General features: G+C 33.0%; 1 protein-coding gene across 1 annotated transcript in view; it reads left to right on the top strand.

Moving 5' to 3' along the window:
- SEMA3D (semaphorin 3D) overlaps nucleotides 1-18142 on the top strand; it is a 123706-nt gene that overhangs the window by 103259 nt on the left and 2305 nt on the right. The window contains exons 13-16 of the mRNA XM_032761199.2: nucleotides 1255-1296; nucleotides 4312-4469; nucleotides 6705-6769; nucleotides 12601-12740. Coding sequence (XP_032617090.1) covers nucleotides 1255-1296; nucleotides 4312-4469; nucleotides 6705-6769; nucleotides 12601-12740 — 405 coding nt within the window. The remainder of the gene's footprint in view (nucleotides 1-1254; nucleotides 1297-4311; nucleotides 4470-6704; nucleotides 6770-12600; nucleotides 12741-18142) is intronic.

Genomic DNA, 18142 nt, shown 5'->3' on the forward strand with positions numbered 1-18142 from the left:
GAGACAGTTTATTAAAATGGATTGTTTCCATGTAAATAATGCTTTAAAAGAGAATAAAGCCCTCCTCTGTGAGGGGCTCAAGTTAATTAACATGCTGAGTTCCACAGGATCCTGTTTACATTGTGATGATAATAGTGGTCAAGGAGTTAACAAGAACAAGACCTGCTATCTGGTGTCTACCAAAACAAAATCTTGGGTGGTTCCTAGGGGAAGGCCAGATGTCAAATATAAGTGTGAACCCAGAGGCCAAAAATACAGTGCCTATAACACACATAGGCACATTAGAACAAGTCTAATTCAATGGTGTTAGACAGTGGTCAAGAATTACTTGGATTCTGCTGTTAAAATTACATAAATGACCAGCTTTTGTTTTCTTTTCTTATTTTAAAAACAGCTTTACTGAGGTATAATTGAGGTACAAACAAAAAACTGAACATATTTTATGTATATAATTTGATAAGTTTGGCCATGTTGTTAAAATTGATAACAAAAATGCTATTTGATAGAACTTTCTCACTGAAATTTTTTCTTTCATATATTTCTTTAAATCTTTAACATCTAATACTGCTTGTCAATTAGTAAACATGAGCTGGTGCTAAATGAATAAATAGTAGATAGATGATAGATAGATGGAAATTTTTTAAACCATCTTGTCCTATTTAGTGTTAGCTTTTGTGTTCATGTTTCTGATTTTATCTTGCATGCGTCGAGCCATATTCTTTTATAAATAAAACTAGTCTTAGTTCATATCGTGAAATCATGCGCACCAGTATTGTGTAGTGTTCCGTAAAGAATATGGTCATCCACAAGGAGCACTATAACTTTTCAAAACTCTGCTACTTAAACAACTTTTTGAACCACTGATCTAAGTAAGAGCAGAAAGAGGTAATAAATAATTACAGAGATGTTCTTGTCAACACTAGTTTGACTTATATGGAAGCAGTTACGATAAGCAGATTTAGAAGAAGAACACTTGTGAGTAACTGGGAACAATTTTCAATGCAGAGTATTTTCTTATACATTTAAGTCACTTATCTTTAATCAGATACTATGAAATAACTTTTTATCATTTCTGTTAAGGTGCAATCACTACGTTTTGGAAGAAAATAGCAAACAATAAGAACTTTATTTCCTTATGTAACAGAGACTTGATGTTTACTTCAGTGATATATGGCATCAGATAAAACAACATATTTTTTAATATAAAAAACCTGCTAATGATTATCTTTGTTGATATTTAACTTCTATTTTCAGCACTCGTCGATCATTTTGAACATGGAATTGTCTCTGAAGCAGGTACTTTTTAACTTTTATGTGAAAGTTAACCACAAAAGCAATGGGCTGCTTGAATCAAACTTTATTTGGAAAAAAAATCCATTGAAATTGGGAGTTAAATTTTAAGAAGTGTAAAACGTTATTTGTTTCTCTTGTAATTCATTAGAGACTATTGTTTCAGCCTTGCCCTGGGAGAAATTGAGCCAAATTTCATTAACTGAATGATGCATTCTCCCCTTCCTTTGGATCTTAAAAACTGAAGTCACTTTCCTAGTCTCATGAGAATGTCCTTCTATCAAGCCCATTAGACATTCATGTAGAATATCAACCCTAACCATTAAAAAGGGTTTTTAATCTGGGAGTCTAGGAGTTAGAATATGAACTATGGTGACAAACAGCCCAATAGCCAACCTTCAACAGATCACATAGTATCGAACTCTCAGAATCAATTTCCTCAACAGTAAAGTTAGAAAAACAATATCCACCTCCAGAGTTTGTTGGCAATTTAAAGAGGATGCTTCATGCAATGTTCTAAACAGAGAGCAGGCATGTAAGTGTAAAGTAAATGGCAACTAATTATAATAATAGTAATAATATTTAACATTATTTCATAACTCTCTGATATGATATTCCAAATTACAATTGATTCATGTTATTCATTCATTTATGTACCCTCCAAGCACCTTAGGCCTTCAAGGTGTTGCTAAAATTGACTTAATCTATTACAGTTCCTATGGCAGAGTGATTTTTTTAGGAAATGATCTAAATAGTTTTATTCTTCAGGTCTTTGTCATTTATTTGTTCATTCACTTGTCATTTATTTCTTGAAGGCCTAAGGTGCTTGGAGGGTACATAAATGAATGAATAACATAGCTCGCCATTAACCTCCAGAAGCTCACAGTATAGCTGAGTGTCAAAGGAAGACACTAACACTGCACAGTAATAATAGAGTCTAGAAAGACAGAGACAAGAAGTGGCCTAAAGGGAGCCAGAAGGAACAGGGAAAGATAACTGAAAGAAGAGACATACAGCTTGAATTATGAAGGATGTCATAGTTAACCAGATATATTAAAAGGAGAATGGAATGGAGGAGCATATGCCAACCAGAAGGGGAGAATCTTTGCAAAAGTGTGAAGAGTGAGAGACTATAGCTTATTGTAATAAGTTTGTGTACAATTAGAGTATGGATCATAAGTGTGTTCAAAGGACAGGAAGGCTAGAAATGAACCTGGAGAAGTAAGACAGAACAAGATTAGACACATCTTTATATATGTTTATATATCCTCCTCCTCAGAAGTTTAGCAGCGTGTCTTAAAAACAATGAAAATCCCTGGGTGCTTGGATAATGCGCACCTGTAGTGCAGCTACTCAGGAGCCTAGAATTGGAGGATACCTTGAGCCCAGGAGCTCAAGTCTAGTCTGGGCAACATAGTGAGAACCTGGCTCAAAAAAAAAAAAAAAAAAAAAAAAGCCATTGAAAAGGAAAACAAACAAACAAAAATACATTAATGATTAAGAAGGAGGGTGTTATAATAAGATTTTCTTTTTAGAAAGATCAGTCTGGTGTGGCATTGTGGAAGATAGATTGGGTACTAGGGTAGAGATGGGGGTTGTTGGAAAACAAAATCAAAGCCAGCAGAAATAGGACACTTACAAGTAATCCAGGAAAGAGGTGATAAGGACTGAAACAAAGTCAGTGGCTGTAGAGAGGGAGGGGAGGAAATAGATTAGAAAATTCTGTATGAGAGAATGGAAATGAAGTGATGACAGATTGAATGTGAGAGAAAGAAGATTCAAAGACAAGTCCCAGATTTCTGTCTTGGATGACTTGGTGGATGAGGGTGCTGCTCTCCAAGGTAGGGCAGGAGGAGTAGATTTAGGGGGGGTTATTATGTTTATATTTATGTTGTTTTCAAGATATATCTAAGTCTTTTGTACAATATAAAAGGTAAATAAATAAGAAGCAAAAAGAGGGAAACTCAACATTTAATGCAAAAAAAAGGAATCACAAAGGAGACAAATGTCTTAATCCGAAATAAAGAGAGAGAATAGAAAGTGGAGAAAGTTTCAAGGAACATATAGTCATTAGTGTCAAACAGTATAGAGAATTTCATCAAAACAAATACTAAACAGTGTTCATTGCATTTAGCAACTAGGAAGTCTTAACTGACAGTTTAATGGGTGCTAGAAGTGTAAGACCTATTTCTGTAAGTTGAGTACTATGTTATTATGCCAATACCTATTTCTAACACGGATTTCCCTCCTCTAACTCTTGAAATGGTCCACTAGAGTGGACCATGAGTTCTTTGAAGGCACAGATTGTGGCTTATTCACTTGTATTACCCCTCCCCCTCGACCACTACTACCACAGATACTCAAAAGAATGTATAAGGGAAGTAATGCATTACTTTCAGGACTTATATTGAAAATGTGATTTTATTTGCTGGGTTTTTCAGTATCATGCAGCCTTTCATTTGTGATATAGCATCCCTCAAGCCTATTTAATACTTTCTTCAGAGTGATAACGAATACTTTCTCTCCCACTAATAACTCATGTTCTTTCAAGGATCAGTACTTTAATAACAAATGAAATGGTTAATTGAAATCAGGGGAATGCTCTATAAATTTATTTTCAGTCGTCTTTTATATAAGGAGCCATGGAAAGTCTTGGGAAGACTATGAGCTTTGCCTATAGCATCTGTGCTGGACATAATCTCTCAAAGTACATTTTCTAGTATTGAGAAAGAATTTGACATCTTAATTCCTGTCTAGCAGCTGGTTTTTGACCTTCTGAAATTACTGCCAAGCTTGTAGAATGCTGTCCATTTCAGCATCAAAATCTTCAAACTACCATCTAACCAGGATAGAAATGATTGACTTATTTTACTCCTCATTATGTTTCTGTACAAGTGTTTACAATGGGCAGGACACCCAGAGAAACAGATTTATATGTATATATGTGATATTCAAGAAAAGGAAATTCTTAAGACTAGTCTGAAAGATGCTTTTAATTCATTTGTTTTGCCCGATTTGCAGCAACAATTGTACATTGGTTCCCGAGATGGATTGGTTCAGCTCTCCTTGCACAGATGTGACACTTATGGGAAAGCTTGCGCAGACTGTTGTCTTGCCAGAGACCCCTACTGTGCCTGGGATGGAAATGCATGCTCTCGATATGCTCCTACTTCTAAAAGGTAAGAGGCACATTGAGTTAATATAAAGCCTTCCTTTCTACAAGCTGAATATCTCACATGAATGCCTTGTCTTATAGTTTAAGTTAAAGAGAAAATATATAGCAAACATGTTCTATGGAAGGAATATTAAAATCAAAATGTTGTTTCATATTTCTACATAAAACTTAATTTTGAAGGAGGGTAAAACAGATGCTCTGAAATTCTGAAATATGGAACTTCAAACAATTTTAATAAATTGTTTATATTCTTTTCTTTCATTTATGTCAAACACTATTAAAGGTTCGTTTTTATTCACTATTTTGCCTTTTTAATAATTCTTCCTTCCTTATTTCTTATTTCTAAATATGTATATACTGATGCCTACTGTTTTGCAAATAATATATAAATATATATGATTGTACAAGCACAGATTGTATAAAACCCACAGTGCAGCCCAGTGACTTGGTATAATTTTATTTTTACTCTAATAATTATAACTTGGTCACTTTCTGCCACTCATATAATTAAACAACAAACGGTTTCCTTGCTGTTTGTAGTTCATTGCTTTATGTGCTCTTAGAAATAATGCTATTTTGAGCCAACAATTCCAAGCTAGGAATTTGTTCTATATACACATGTGCAAAGGTACAACAAAGTTATATGTTAAAGAATGTTTATTTCAGTGTTATTTTTATAGCAAAATAACTGGAAACAATATGAATGCCCATCGATATGCATGATGCTAGCTAAATATATTATGTTAATTATTTTAAAATGTTGATTATAGTAACATTATTTTCTAAAGTATTCGAAGCATATTTTCCTCTAGGTGAAATGTAAGCAAATTTATTTTTAGGTCTGTTTTTAAACTAACAGGCACATGCTAGTCTCATTACCACAAGTACACTTTTTTCTTTTTGGAATTTTATTGATTTCTCAAATTCTAAATTCTAGGAAATTACAGGTTGAATGTATAGTTCAACAGCAAATATTACTTAAAATTAGAAAACATTTTATATTCCCTGAAATCCCTGAATTAAATTGAAATGGGTACATATGATTATTAGAAATTGAAAGTTAAAAGTCACCCACATTTTTTATGGTTTTTGGCCAAGAACATGCTCATTATAGTCTTTGGGGAATGCTTTCCTAGAAGCTGAAAAACAAGAATGCTCATTAGTTGGTAATAGACCTTCAGTTTGATGAATTGACCCTGTTCCTTAAGAAGCCAAGATTTAAAAACATTCTTGACCTTATGTACCTTATACCATCATAACTTTTTCTTCTTGTATTTCCCAAGACTGTATCTCTGATCTTTCAGACACGCCACTGTGATGTTTTCCCTTACCTGACATAATGTCATGTGAGCCAAAAGATGTGTATAATGGATGAATCTTGTCATCTGTTGTCATCTGTTCAGCATTACCCTCGAGATAATCACAGATATCTGTGATATCTCTAGATATCACAGAACATTTATTGGTACTTTTCTGATCTCTGAAGTGACAAAATAAAATAGCCAAAGCAAATGAAAATATGTTTTGAGTGTAAGACCTGCTTAGATGTAGCAGGGATTTTTTTTTTCTTTTTTATAAAATAATTACCCCTTTCTTTTAAGGAAAAATATGTGACGTAATACGAAAGCCATTGTTTATTATTATTCTGATCATAACTACCAGAAAAAGAATTTGAGTTACTCATCAGCAGATAGAAATAACAGGTAGTCTTTTATACCATATTGAATTTATAATTCTACTTCAAGTTACAGTATTTAGTTTGTTGATTAATTAAATCTATGCAATAATGAATCTTTACATGACAAGGTATTTTGTATTTGTGTATACGTTTCTATCCATTGACTGAACTCTTTTATATATTATTATTTCTCAATGACTGACTAAAAAGAGAGTTCCTAAAGAGAGTAGCTATACTCATTTTAATTATATAAAGCCCAGATTATATTTTTATTTAAACTTTTTTTGTTGAATAATTTGTGAAAAAATCAGAGAAAAAGAAGCATAGTTAAATAAAATTCATGTCATCTCATTGTCTGAAAAGGATTTCTTCTATTAGGACCTCATTACCAGTAGTTTTTTAAATCAATGTTAGATTGATTGGAATACTGACTTGCATTTAAGTTGAGCTGTAAGACAAGCATAGTACTGCATCTGCCACTGTTATTAGTATTAGATGTAGCCTTTCTATATGATGGTAATCATGCTTGAAGTTCTAATCAGTTTAATCCCCTTTCCGTAGGAGAGCTAGACGCCAAGATGTAAAATATGGCGACCCGATCACCCAGTGCTGGGACATCGAAGACAGTAAGTACAGCTTTGATATGCTTTTTCTCCCATTTAAAATGCTAAGCCCACTCTTTTGTGTCTTTTTATTATATGACTTAAACCGTCTATTATATAGGAATATCTCCATTTTGTGTAATACACGTGTTGTGGAAGAGCAAGGGGAAATTGTATAAATTAACCCCTGTCTACGTGCCTAATTGAATAATCCTTTCTTATATCATTATTTGTTTCATATGTCGTTTAAAATTCCTAAACTGTAGCTTTTGTTTCTTTTTTACTACCTTATGTATCCTTATAAAGTTTGAAAACTGCTATTAGAGATAAAATAGGATATAACAGAAAACATTTGGACATTTAGAGTAAACTCAAAGAGACCTCCCAGAAGTCTGGTAAAAGTGTAGGTCTTATTAGAAAGAAGTTTTTAGGTAGTCTATTTATATTCACCTATCAAATCATATATTCATTTAATCAATAAATATTTATTAAGCGACTTCCATGTGCATGTAATTGTCCTGGGTATACTATGTGACTAAGAAACTCCTTAGAGAGCTTATGAATCTTTGGCGAAGTGTCATAAGGCATAATTAGTGATAGGGGAGTTTAGTGAAAGAGAGATCACCAAGAGGCTGTATTGTTTAGAAAAATTAATCACAGAATAGAAGATCTTGAAAGTCTGAAGGAGAAGGCCAGTGTGTGGGAAAAGAGAGGAGGCCTGGTGAGTGAGTCTGAGAACAGAGAAGAAACATCTATAAAATTATGTATTCCAGAGCTTCAGTTACTCTACACTCTCAAGCTCTGCCTTAAGATCAAAAATATATGCACACACACACACACACACCAAACACACACATACGCACACACACACAAACAGGTGGAAGAAGAGCACGTTTATCACAATGTTACTAAACACCCCATCAGTGATGTAAATAACCCAAATTTCATAATCTATAACTGGTGGTCTGGTAGTGTTTGCTTGACTTAAGAACAAAACAGTTATTTTTAACTTATAACTTAATTCTTCTGAGAAATAAGTCTTGGTCCAGATTAGTGTGCTTGGCTTCTTGTTCTAATCCGTAGGTGATTCATTGTGATGCCCATTGTTTTAGTTGGCAATCATTACTGTGTGATACATATGCAATTATCTACATATGCATATTAAATTTATCAGGTATGATTATAGGTATTGAGGATACAGCAATGAACAACAAAGAAAACAACAAAGGAATCTGTGCATTCACGATACTTATATTCAAGAGTGTGTTAGGGGAGAGAGCAGGCAATAAATACCAAAACAAGTAAAATAAATGCTATGTCAAATGATAAATGTTACAAAGAAACTGATACAAAACGTAGTTGCTGCCTAAGGCACTCACAATTTTTGTCTACACTTTACCATACCCTATTCATGCTATAACCTGCTGCACACACTCTTTTCTAATAATCATCATCATCACTCTATCCAATCCATTCCTATCAAGGTCACCGGCAATTTCCTCCTTGCCAAATCCAACGGCTAATTTTCGGTTCTCATTTTTACTTAAGCTCTAACTCCCTCTTTTTTGAAACACTTTTCTTTTGACTTCCATGCATTTGTGTACTGGAGCCAGTTCATGTGGCCTCATATAAGTTGGTTGCTTAAAATTTTGAAATTTTGTGAGCTGATTTTAAACCACTGAAAGCTTGAATCAGACATGGTGGGAGTATTTACAACAGCAAAATCAACAAGCACTACAAATTACGTTATTTGTTGTTTTGTTTTCAGAGAAATGATATTCCACCATACCTATGTGCCCTTGTACCATATCCTTCTGGTTTACCTGTTACCTTTCAGACTGTGCCTTCTGAGTGTTCTTAACTTTCCTTTTCATCCCACCTTTCAAATATTGGAGTGTCCCAAGCCACTTTTCCATTCTCTGTTTACTCACTCCCTAATACTGTCTATTTCAACACTATCAGAGGCTATTTCACTCCCAAATTCATAGTCCAATTCTGAACTCACCCTTACGTGCCAGACACAGACACTTGTATGCCTAGTAAAGAGCTCCACTTGAAGGCCTAATTAGCATCCGAACTTATGTCTGAGAAAGAATTCTTGTTATCTTCTTCAAGACCTATTTGTTCTGCAGACTTTCCTATATTAATAAATTGCACACAATTCACCCAGCTACTTACGTCAAAAAGCAGCTAGGAGTCACCTTTATATTATTTTCTTTCTTTCCCATCTTATCACCAACCTCTCAATTAGTCCTTCTGGCTCATGGCCAAGCTTTCCTACTTCTCATCACACCCACAGATGCCAGCCTAACTGAGGCCACAGTAGCTCTTCAGTAACTACTTCACTGCTCTGCCTCCACACTTGCACCACTTCTATCTGTACCCCACTTAGTTGTATACCCCACTTACTAGCCAGAGTCATCTTTTTAAAAACTTCAGTCAGAGCATGTCACTCCCTTACTCAACATTTTTCCACAGCTTCTTAGAACAATTGGTGAAAAACCGGAACGCTTTTCTACGGCACGTAAGATGCTTCTTGACCTGATCGCTAGTATATTCTCTGACCTTCTCTCACATCACTGTTGCTAGATTCACTTAGTAGCTTTCTCTTTTTCAAAAGCATCAATGGGTTGCTGCCTTATGTATGTTTGCATTCATTGTCCTCTGTACCTGAGGAACTCGTTTTTCAGACGTTTACTTAGCTCCCTCTTTTTATATCAATTAATGCTATGGTTAAATGTTAATTCTTCAGAGACACCTTTCCTGATCATCTCATCTAAAATACATTTTTTTTTTTGCCCTTGGTATTTTCTGATCTCCTTTATTGTTTTGTAGCAGATATTCCTTCTTTATTCATTTACTTGATTACTTTGTCTATGTCACTAGAATGTGAGTTTCTAGAGGGCAGTGAATTTCATATTCGTCCTGTCATATTATCCTAGCACTTAAAATGATGTTAGTATGTTAGGCACACAATAACAGTTGTGTAATAGACAGGTAAATGGAAGGATATTCAGATGGATAGCATTTGAGCTATACCTTCAGGAGAAAATTAGATTTTATAAAGTAAAGGAAGTAACAATAATTAAAATCAGAAAGACCTCACATAGATTGGGTAAAGTTTGTGAAAGGGTCTATGTGATTCTATTAATTTTATTTTTACTTTATAGGTGCTAGGAGCTATTTCATATTGCTCAGAAAAGTTGTTTTTTTAAATAAAAGTGATTGACACCTGTATAGAAAGTTGATTGGAATATGAAACGCTAGAGGCAAATAATCAATTGTGGGCGTTAGAGATTGTAAAGATATTTACAAATTAAATGACTTGTTTCTAATCCACCATAAATGTGTGCTGCGTTTTATTAGGAAGTCAAGTCTTGAATAATGGGCAAAGATGTTTCTTTTCTTCTTTATTTTCTTTCATTATTGCTTTAATTGTTAAAAGCTACAAAATTGCATGATTATCAATGACATAAAATCAGCAACACATGCAGAAAAATAGTTCAACAACATTAAACAGATCAATCTTGCACTTTAATGACAAGCTATATATTTATTATAAAGAGGCATTCTAGGCATTTTACTATAAAAATTTTTTTGACTGCAATCTGGAGGAAAAAAAATACTCCACAATTATCTTACATGTAATAAGAAGCTATTTTAACTATTTCAAAACACTATTGTATATAACTTTTACACATTTAAAATTTAGGTCATGATAGAACAAAACAAATTGAATATTCCTTATCTGAAATGCCTGGGACCAAAAGGTTTTTGGATTCCACATTTTATCAGATTTTGGAATATTTGCAAATACATAATGAAATATCTTGGAATGGGACCCAAATCTGAACACAAAATTTATTTATATTTCATATATACCTTATATGCATAGCCTTCAGGTAATTCTGTATAGTATTTTTAATAATATTGTGCATGAAACAAAGTTTGTGTACATTGTACCATAAGAAAGTAAAGGTGTTATTTTCTCAGCCTCCAGTGTGGACAATCTGCGGTTGTATGGCATCACCATCATTCCTGACTCTGAATTTATGTGTTACCAATAAGCAATCATTTTCTTACACTTATTCACACATAAACTACGTGTTGTGTCCCTGCCTTTTGACTGCAACCCATCAAGTAGAATTTTCCACTTGTGGTTTATGTCTGTGCTGAAAATGTTTTGGATTTTGGAGCATTTTGCATTTCAGATTTTTGAATTAAGGATGCTTAACCTTTGTGTATGATAGTGTGTGTATGTGTGTGTGTGTGTATGTGTATATAATATGCATACATCTATGTACATTTAAAAACTTTTAAAGTGGAAAACTTAAAATTCAGAAATGAAACAAACGTTATTGGAAGTAACAATAAATTCATTTTCATTTTCAGTGAAACTGATGTAGAGATGTCAGACATTATTTCTATTAATTTGAAAAAAGAGTTCAGATAATGAGCTCACTATTACTTTTCCAGTTGATTTCACCAATTTATCTTTTACTAAATTGACCAATTCTTTGGTTAAGTCAGTCTAATTGCATTTCTCCTGAACCCTTGCCCCATATCCCAACAATCAATCTGCATCCTCCCCTACTTTGTTGACAAAATCCCTTTCTCAGGAAAATTGTATCTGTTATTATAAGATGGTGCATGTCTTTCTTTTCCATGACTGGCACCAGTGATCTTTCTGTGCATTAGGAATTTATTAACTGTGAAAATCACAGCTATAATCTGTTGAATTGGTAGAGATAGTTGATAGACTACAGGTTTTAAATGGAATCCACACATTTTGAAGGTTAGATGAGGTTAATTCATAATGGTGTCAGTATGCTTGACTTAATCCTTGCTGATAAAACACAAATAAATTCAAAATAAGTTTCTTGAAAAGAAGCCTAACTAATATATGTGCATTTATGCCATTTGCTGCTCATTTGTATGCTTAGTTTAGGATTTACTTGGTCCGTTAAACCTTACTCTAGTTGATGTCTATATTGCTAAGTAAGCCAATCTGTAAAATTGAGATATCTGAATATATGATGAAATAGTGCATATTTGGGCCAAGCTGAGCAGCTGTCATTTTTTATTTGATCAAATTTGAGCTAGAGCTCTTAGATCACACAAGGGACACGGCCTTTGGCTACTCTAGATGGAATGTATTTCAGATGGTGCATTGATTTATGAGAATAAGGTGTCTGAGACACTGTTCCTTTAAGCATCCCGGTAACTATCTCATAGCAAACGTATATTGGGTTAAAAAAAATCCCTCAGTATAAAAAAGAAAAAAATGATAGATTAATACAGATAAGGACCAGATATTGAGTATTAGTGCATCTGGCTCATCATCATCATCATAGAATTTTATCAGGTGCAGATCACTATAAGTTACTTTTCTGATATCAAAATTTCTATTATCTGATCAGCTCTGTGGACCAATTCATGATAGAAATTATCTTTAAATTAAAGCAAACTGCTCCTCCAGAACTATCTACAAAATTGTTTATATTTTATATTAACAAAAAAGTATTAAAGCACTAAAAGATGCAAAAGATTTATTCAGCTAAAAGAAAAAATCTCAATATATAGAGTTTCATATTATGAACATTATTTTTTAAAATCAAGTGCAAATAGCTAATATATTGATGAAAGAATAAAAATTACAATACAGGGATCAAATTTTAAAAATCAATCTATTGTGTAATATTTATCTCAGGTAACAATATTATAACATGAATTTCCTTTCTCTTTAATAATGTATATGATTCTTTCCCCATGGCATCTGTTCTGAATCAGTCTGTTTTCCCATTGCTTTTAAAATCAGGTCAAGGTTAATCTCTTATTCCATGTTTGCTTTCCAGGCATTAGTCATGAAACTGCTGATGAAAAGGTGATTTTTGGCATTGAATTTAACTCAACCTTTCTGGAATGTATACCTAAATCCCAACAAGCAACTATTAAATGGTATATCCAGAGGTCAGGGGATGAGCATCGAGAGGAGGTAAGCTATTGTCATCAAAGAATACTCACTTTGAGGGAAATAGTGTACGACTGAGAGATGTTCAACTTTTGATTCTGTATGCTACTCTCATCATTATTTGATTTAAAAAAATAACAGTTTTTACTCACTAACACCAAAGGTAACAATAGCTTTGAGATAAGAATAGGCCAACTTCACACAAATGTATTCGTAAAATATATTTGAAAGCAGACTGATTTTTTTAAAGAAATTAACATTTTTTTTCCAAATTCCATATTTCATAGATTGCCTATTTTTAGGAACAAATCCCTGACTGATAACAAGAACACCGTTATTTTTCTTCCCACAGTAGCACAGTGACTACATTTTAGTTCACATTGTGTTTAATTTAGATCACGAAATGAAACATTTTGAGGGTTATATTAAAAGAAATATCTGTGTTTATCAAATTATATGAGCAAATTAAATAAGTATCCAGACATGTTAAACTAAGGACACTGTAATGAATAATGGAATGAACACAGGATTCAGAATTGCATATCTTGAGTTGAAACATGGTCCTTAAACCTTTGGTAATGTTCCTGAGCCCCCACTTTTCTAAGTGAACAAAATAAATTCAGAAGTTACTATAAAATTAAGTGAAAAAATGCATATGAGAATGTAGGATTTCAAAAAAGAGGCTCTTACAACTGTAAAATATGCATATAAAATTATAGATACCCTATTAGTGAGGGTATTTTACATGTGGATCAGGAAAGAGTACTAATCATGTGTTTGGAAAATACTAGTTCTACCTTTGACTTGACTCCTGAGAATTCATGAGCAGATCGTAACTTCTCTAGAACTTAGTTTCTCTCTTATATGAGTAGATCAAATTTCTCTAAAATATCAGCCTCATTGAAAAGTCTATAAACATTTAAAATAGTACATGTAATTAAGTCAAACATTAGTACAGAACAGTGGATCTCAACCTCCAGTAATTTTGTTTCCAGAGTGCCAACATTGGGTGATGTCTGAAGACATTTTTGAACATCACAGCTGGGTTGGGTGGGTGGCCAAGTGGGTGCCCCTGGTGTATACTGGGTAGAGGTCAGAGATGATTCTAAAAATCCTACAATGCACAGTCCTTCACAGTAAAAAAACTATCTCACTCCAAACATCAATGCTGCTGAGGTTAAGAAAACTTCAAGTGAAAAAATCAAATTTTATCATAGGAAATTGATTTAAAGATATAGTTCTACTGTTACATGAAGAATTTAATATCATTCTCTTCATCTAACAGCTACAAGAATAACTTTTTCTAAATGTTAACTCTTTACATACTTAATACAAAAGTAAAGGAATAACTTCATGCTTTGTTAAGTCAAATTTCGCCAATAAAACTAGATTCGTCGTCATTCCTGACTTCTGTAAGTCCTAAGATTATGGCAGATTCATATTTACACTGAATATTTATTTTAAGGGTCCCATTTTTTACCTATATATCAAAATATTATTTGATACAGAAATGATTATTTAATTTCAAAATATAAGGCGTTTACTTACTATCCAAGAAATATTGAAAGAACGATACTGAAATTTTTTAACTTGCAGATTTTTTGTTACATTGCAATGTTTTAATCTTAAGTGTCACAAACCAATATTTTGAATTTCATAGCGAATAAAGTTGGATATTGCTTTTCAGTTAAATATAATTCTTTAATAAATGGCTTTTTTCTTCATGGGAAATTTAATCTGATTTTTAAAAATATGTGGTCCTCTGCTTGAGTTCAGCTCTCAGCTCTAGATACTTATATTTGCCTGTGGTTGTTTGCACTCACATCTTTTATTTTCTTGAAAATTCTGTGCATTACTTTAATTTACCTTTTACAAGTATATTATATATTCATAATGGTACCATGCTCCATGAATTTCAATGGAGCAGAAATATTTATTGAATTTTACTTAAAAGTATCTTTGCTGTAATATTTCAACTGGTATTTTCATTTATCTTTGTAAATAGAGAGTTTCACATTGTCCAGGGTATGCAGTACTGCTTCCTGAGCTGAGGAAAAGGGCAATATCCAGATTATACTTGAAGCATTTTTCCCAGCAGGATGCCTTCTGCTTCTTAGCCATAAGGTCACAGTTTGGAATCTTTCCTCCACTCAAAAACAGCCTGCAGGAGGGACCATGATCTCCTGTGGCACAGAGGCTGTCACCAGGTTATTCTCTGCCATGAGGAGAACATTTCCTTACTGAGCTGTTTCACGGTTGGGTGCTGTACAGGAGGTCATGAGTGAGTTATCTGCTGACTTTCTTATAAAACTGTTCTTAAAATTGATGATGTTTATGCTATAACTAGCGAGTCAATTGGCAGTCCCCAAGCTTCTGTTGAACTTTTGGGATCTGAATAAGTAAACAAGGCCGTACTATATTTTCTCTGTGCATTTTAATAACATTTTAAAAACATCTTCAAATACTTGCATTATTCCACTTGTACATCTTATTTTTTGTTCTTTTTATTCTAAAAGCAATATAAATGATTTTAAAATTACAGTAACACATAAAAGAACTATGAGGCCACTAAGTGTAGATAAGCATAAATAATATTTTGATGTCTATTCCAGCTTTTTTTTCACTCACCATTGCACTGTGAGCATTTTCCATTATCATTTAATGTCAATTCCATGTTTTTTCTGTCTCCCATGCATCCCATCCTGATGCCATAGTTATCCATAGGTATTCCAGGTGTTCTCTCACTATATCATGTTCCTGCTTAAAATAATAATAATGAACTTTGTTATATCTGAGTCTTTCTCTGCTTTCTAACTATTTTCTTAGGAAAAAAATCTTAGAAGTAAAATAAATAAGTTAAAGGCATTTGTTATCTTTATGGATTTTGATAAACAACAGCATATTGCTAATTTCACATAAAAATCACTGTATTAGTGTCTGTTATGAATCCCTGAGGCAAAATTATGGTTCACAATTTAAGAAAATCTTTATCGGTTTCATATGAAAAAATGTATTGCATTAATATCTACTTCTTTGAATATTAGTGAATGTGAACTTACCTTCTTATGTGTCTTGGTTGTTAGCTTCAGTTGTATTTGGCGAATTGTCTTGCCTGTCATTGGTTACTTTATATTGGCATATTTATTTAATAATAATTGTAATAAGTCATTTATATATTATAGATAGTAATAATTTAATGTTATACATATTATATATTTTATTTTACATTTCTTTTGTTTCTGACAATTTCTGACTTTTCTACACATTTTATGTTTTATATAGGCAAATCTGTTGATTTATGGCTCTGTGATATCTCACCTGTTATGCTTAAAGACTCCTTCCCCAATGAGACAGCAATTATATATTTTTCTAGTTATTTTATGATTTTTTTACATTTTGCATATTATATTTACATGTACCCAAAGATAGTAAATTAATCTAGTAGTTATTTAGGTATGTGTACATCTGATTTTTTCTTTTTAATAATGAGCTCATTGCTCCAGCATCCCCTTTAGTAAGTTTTCCTTTTTCTAATGTTTACTTAAAAATATTAATTATCGGTTTTGTGGTATATTAATGGATGATATACAGTGTCATGTAAGTAAACTCTGATAAATTTAAAAACATGTATACAAATGATTCCATTCCAGTTCATTTTCCTTTCTTCCAAATTAAATAAGAAAACTTTTCAGTCTATTTTTTAAATACAGAAAAATTTTTGCAACAGTTTTGCAGACATTTGTTTTCTCACACAAGGAGCTTTATTTTTTAATCCTAATTTCCCTCTAGTAATTTTTTCTGTTTGTTAGAGAAAGGGGATATTTTTGAAGCCCTGATCTCTTCCAAGGCATGTGCAGTGCTTTTACTGTGAAAGAACTGACAGGTGAATTATCTGTAAAAGAACTACTATTAGGCTGCTATTATAAGAGAGAAAGTCCCTGACCTTTACCTGCTGCTTAATACTTAAATGTCCTTTGTCCCTTCCATGTTACTCTTCTCATGTTAAATAAATTGCCCTTCACTGACGATCTACATTTAATAATGCCAAATATATTATCCTTGTTCACATTAGGCAAATGGATAGTCGACCCCAGCTCAAACGTGGTTTTAATTTGTAAAGTTGAGCAGTTTTTACTTATCACTTCTAGAGTGGAGAAAATTCCAAGAGTTTAAATCAATGGCCAGAGATTACATTATCTCTTTGTTGGGGAGCTGAATTTTCTAAATTGACTGTGCTGACATTTCACTGTTGAGATACAGTCTGCATAATGCATCCTATTTCAGCAAAGAATGAAAGCATTACAGAGAAAGAGGATGTAAAGTAGGCAAATGTTAATCAACTACTTAGTTTCTGGGTCACAGATTTTTATCTCTAAATTGCAAAAATTCGCTGTAAATATATCTATTCAAAATATCTTTTATTAGAGCTGCCAGTTTACTAAAAGCATATTATTGAAATTTTAGCAAGAAAAATAATAGTTAAATGATCTAACAGACATTAGTTAAATCCAGAAAGCTGAAAATTTATTAAATCAAGTATGATACCTGTGGGTCAATAACCAAAGAACAAATCCAGCACTCCATGGAAGAAAAGAAAGTTGAAAGATCATGACCGCGTAATGGAATGCCAGGTGTTTATGGAATCCTGAGTCCTGTGGGGACAGAACTAGAGGGGAAAGGATGGAAGGGAACCAGACCTCAAAGTACAACAACATAAACAGGATACAAAAAGATAATAGCAAAAATAATGATGAAGTGTTACACAATATGTGTGAGATCAAGTCATAATTTCTTCCTGTCAGAAGATTAAAGAGAACCAAAAAGTCCTAGTCAGAGCTGTGACAATCTCTAAAAGCCGCATTAAATGTAATTTAAACATTAGCAAGAGTACCAGTTATGTAAAGGAAATCTAGAGATGAACTAGAACTGGAGATATCCACTTTGATTGTCATGCTAATAACCTCAGGCCATTTTCTATTAAGAGAATTACAGTAATAAAGGCTTCAAAATATTACCTCTCAAGCAGCATGGCAGTAGTATGTAATGTTGCTAATAATACTTCACATTTTAACCTTCAAAGAGCTTTGCTTTTAATCCCCCAAACACACCATATGCTGCACCACCAACTTGATAGATCGGAGACCAATGTTGGAAGAAAAATGAGTCATCATAGGAAACAGAGTAGAGACCAGAAGGTTAGGTTATGAAGCTAGCATTTTGAGACCTAAAATGTATTAAATTTTTAAAAATTACAATGCAATTATCTAAGGGATAAAAACAATTATACGTAGTGTATTAAATTTGAGATTGTCATTTCTGTTTAAGATTGGCCATTTAGAACTCTCCCAATTCAAATTCACATTTATTTTAGGCATGAGACTCCTATGGTTTCTGAGAATGTAAATTAAATCAAAGTTAGTTTGTAG

The sequence above is a fragment of the Hylobates moloch genome, unplaced genomic scaffold (assembly GCF_009828535.3).
Source record: "Hylobates moloch isolate HMO894 unplaced genomic scaffold, HMol_V3 SCAFFOLD_1, whole genome shotgun sequence".
Lineage (NCBI taxonomy): Eukaryota > Metazoa > Chordata > Mammalia > Primates > Hylobatidae > Hylobates > Hylobates moloch.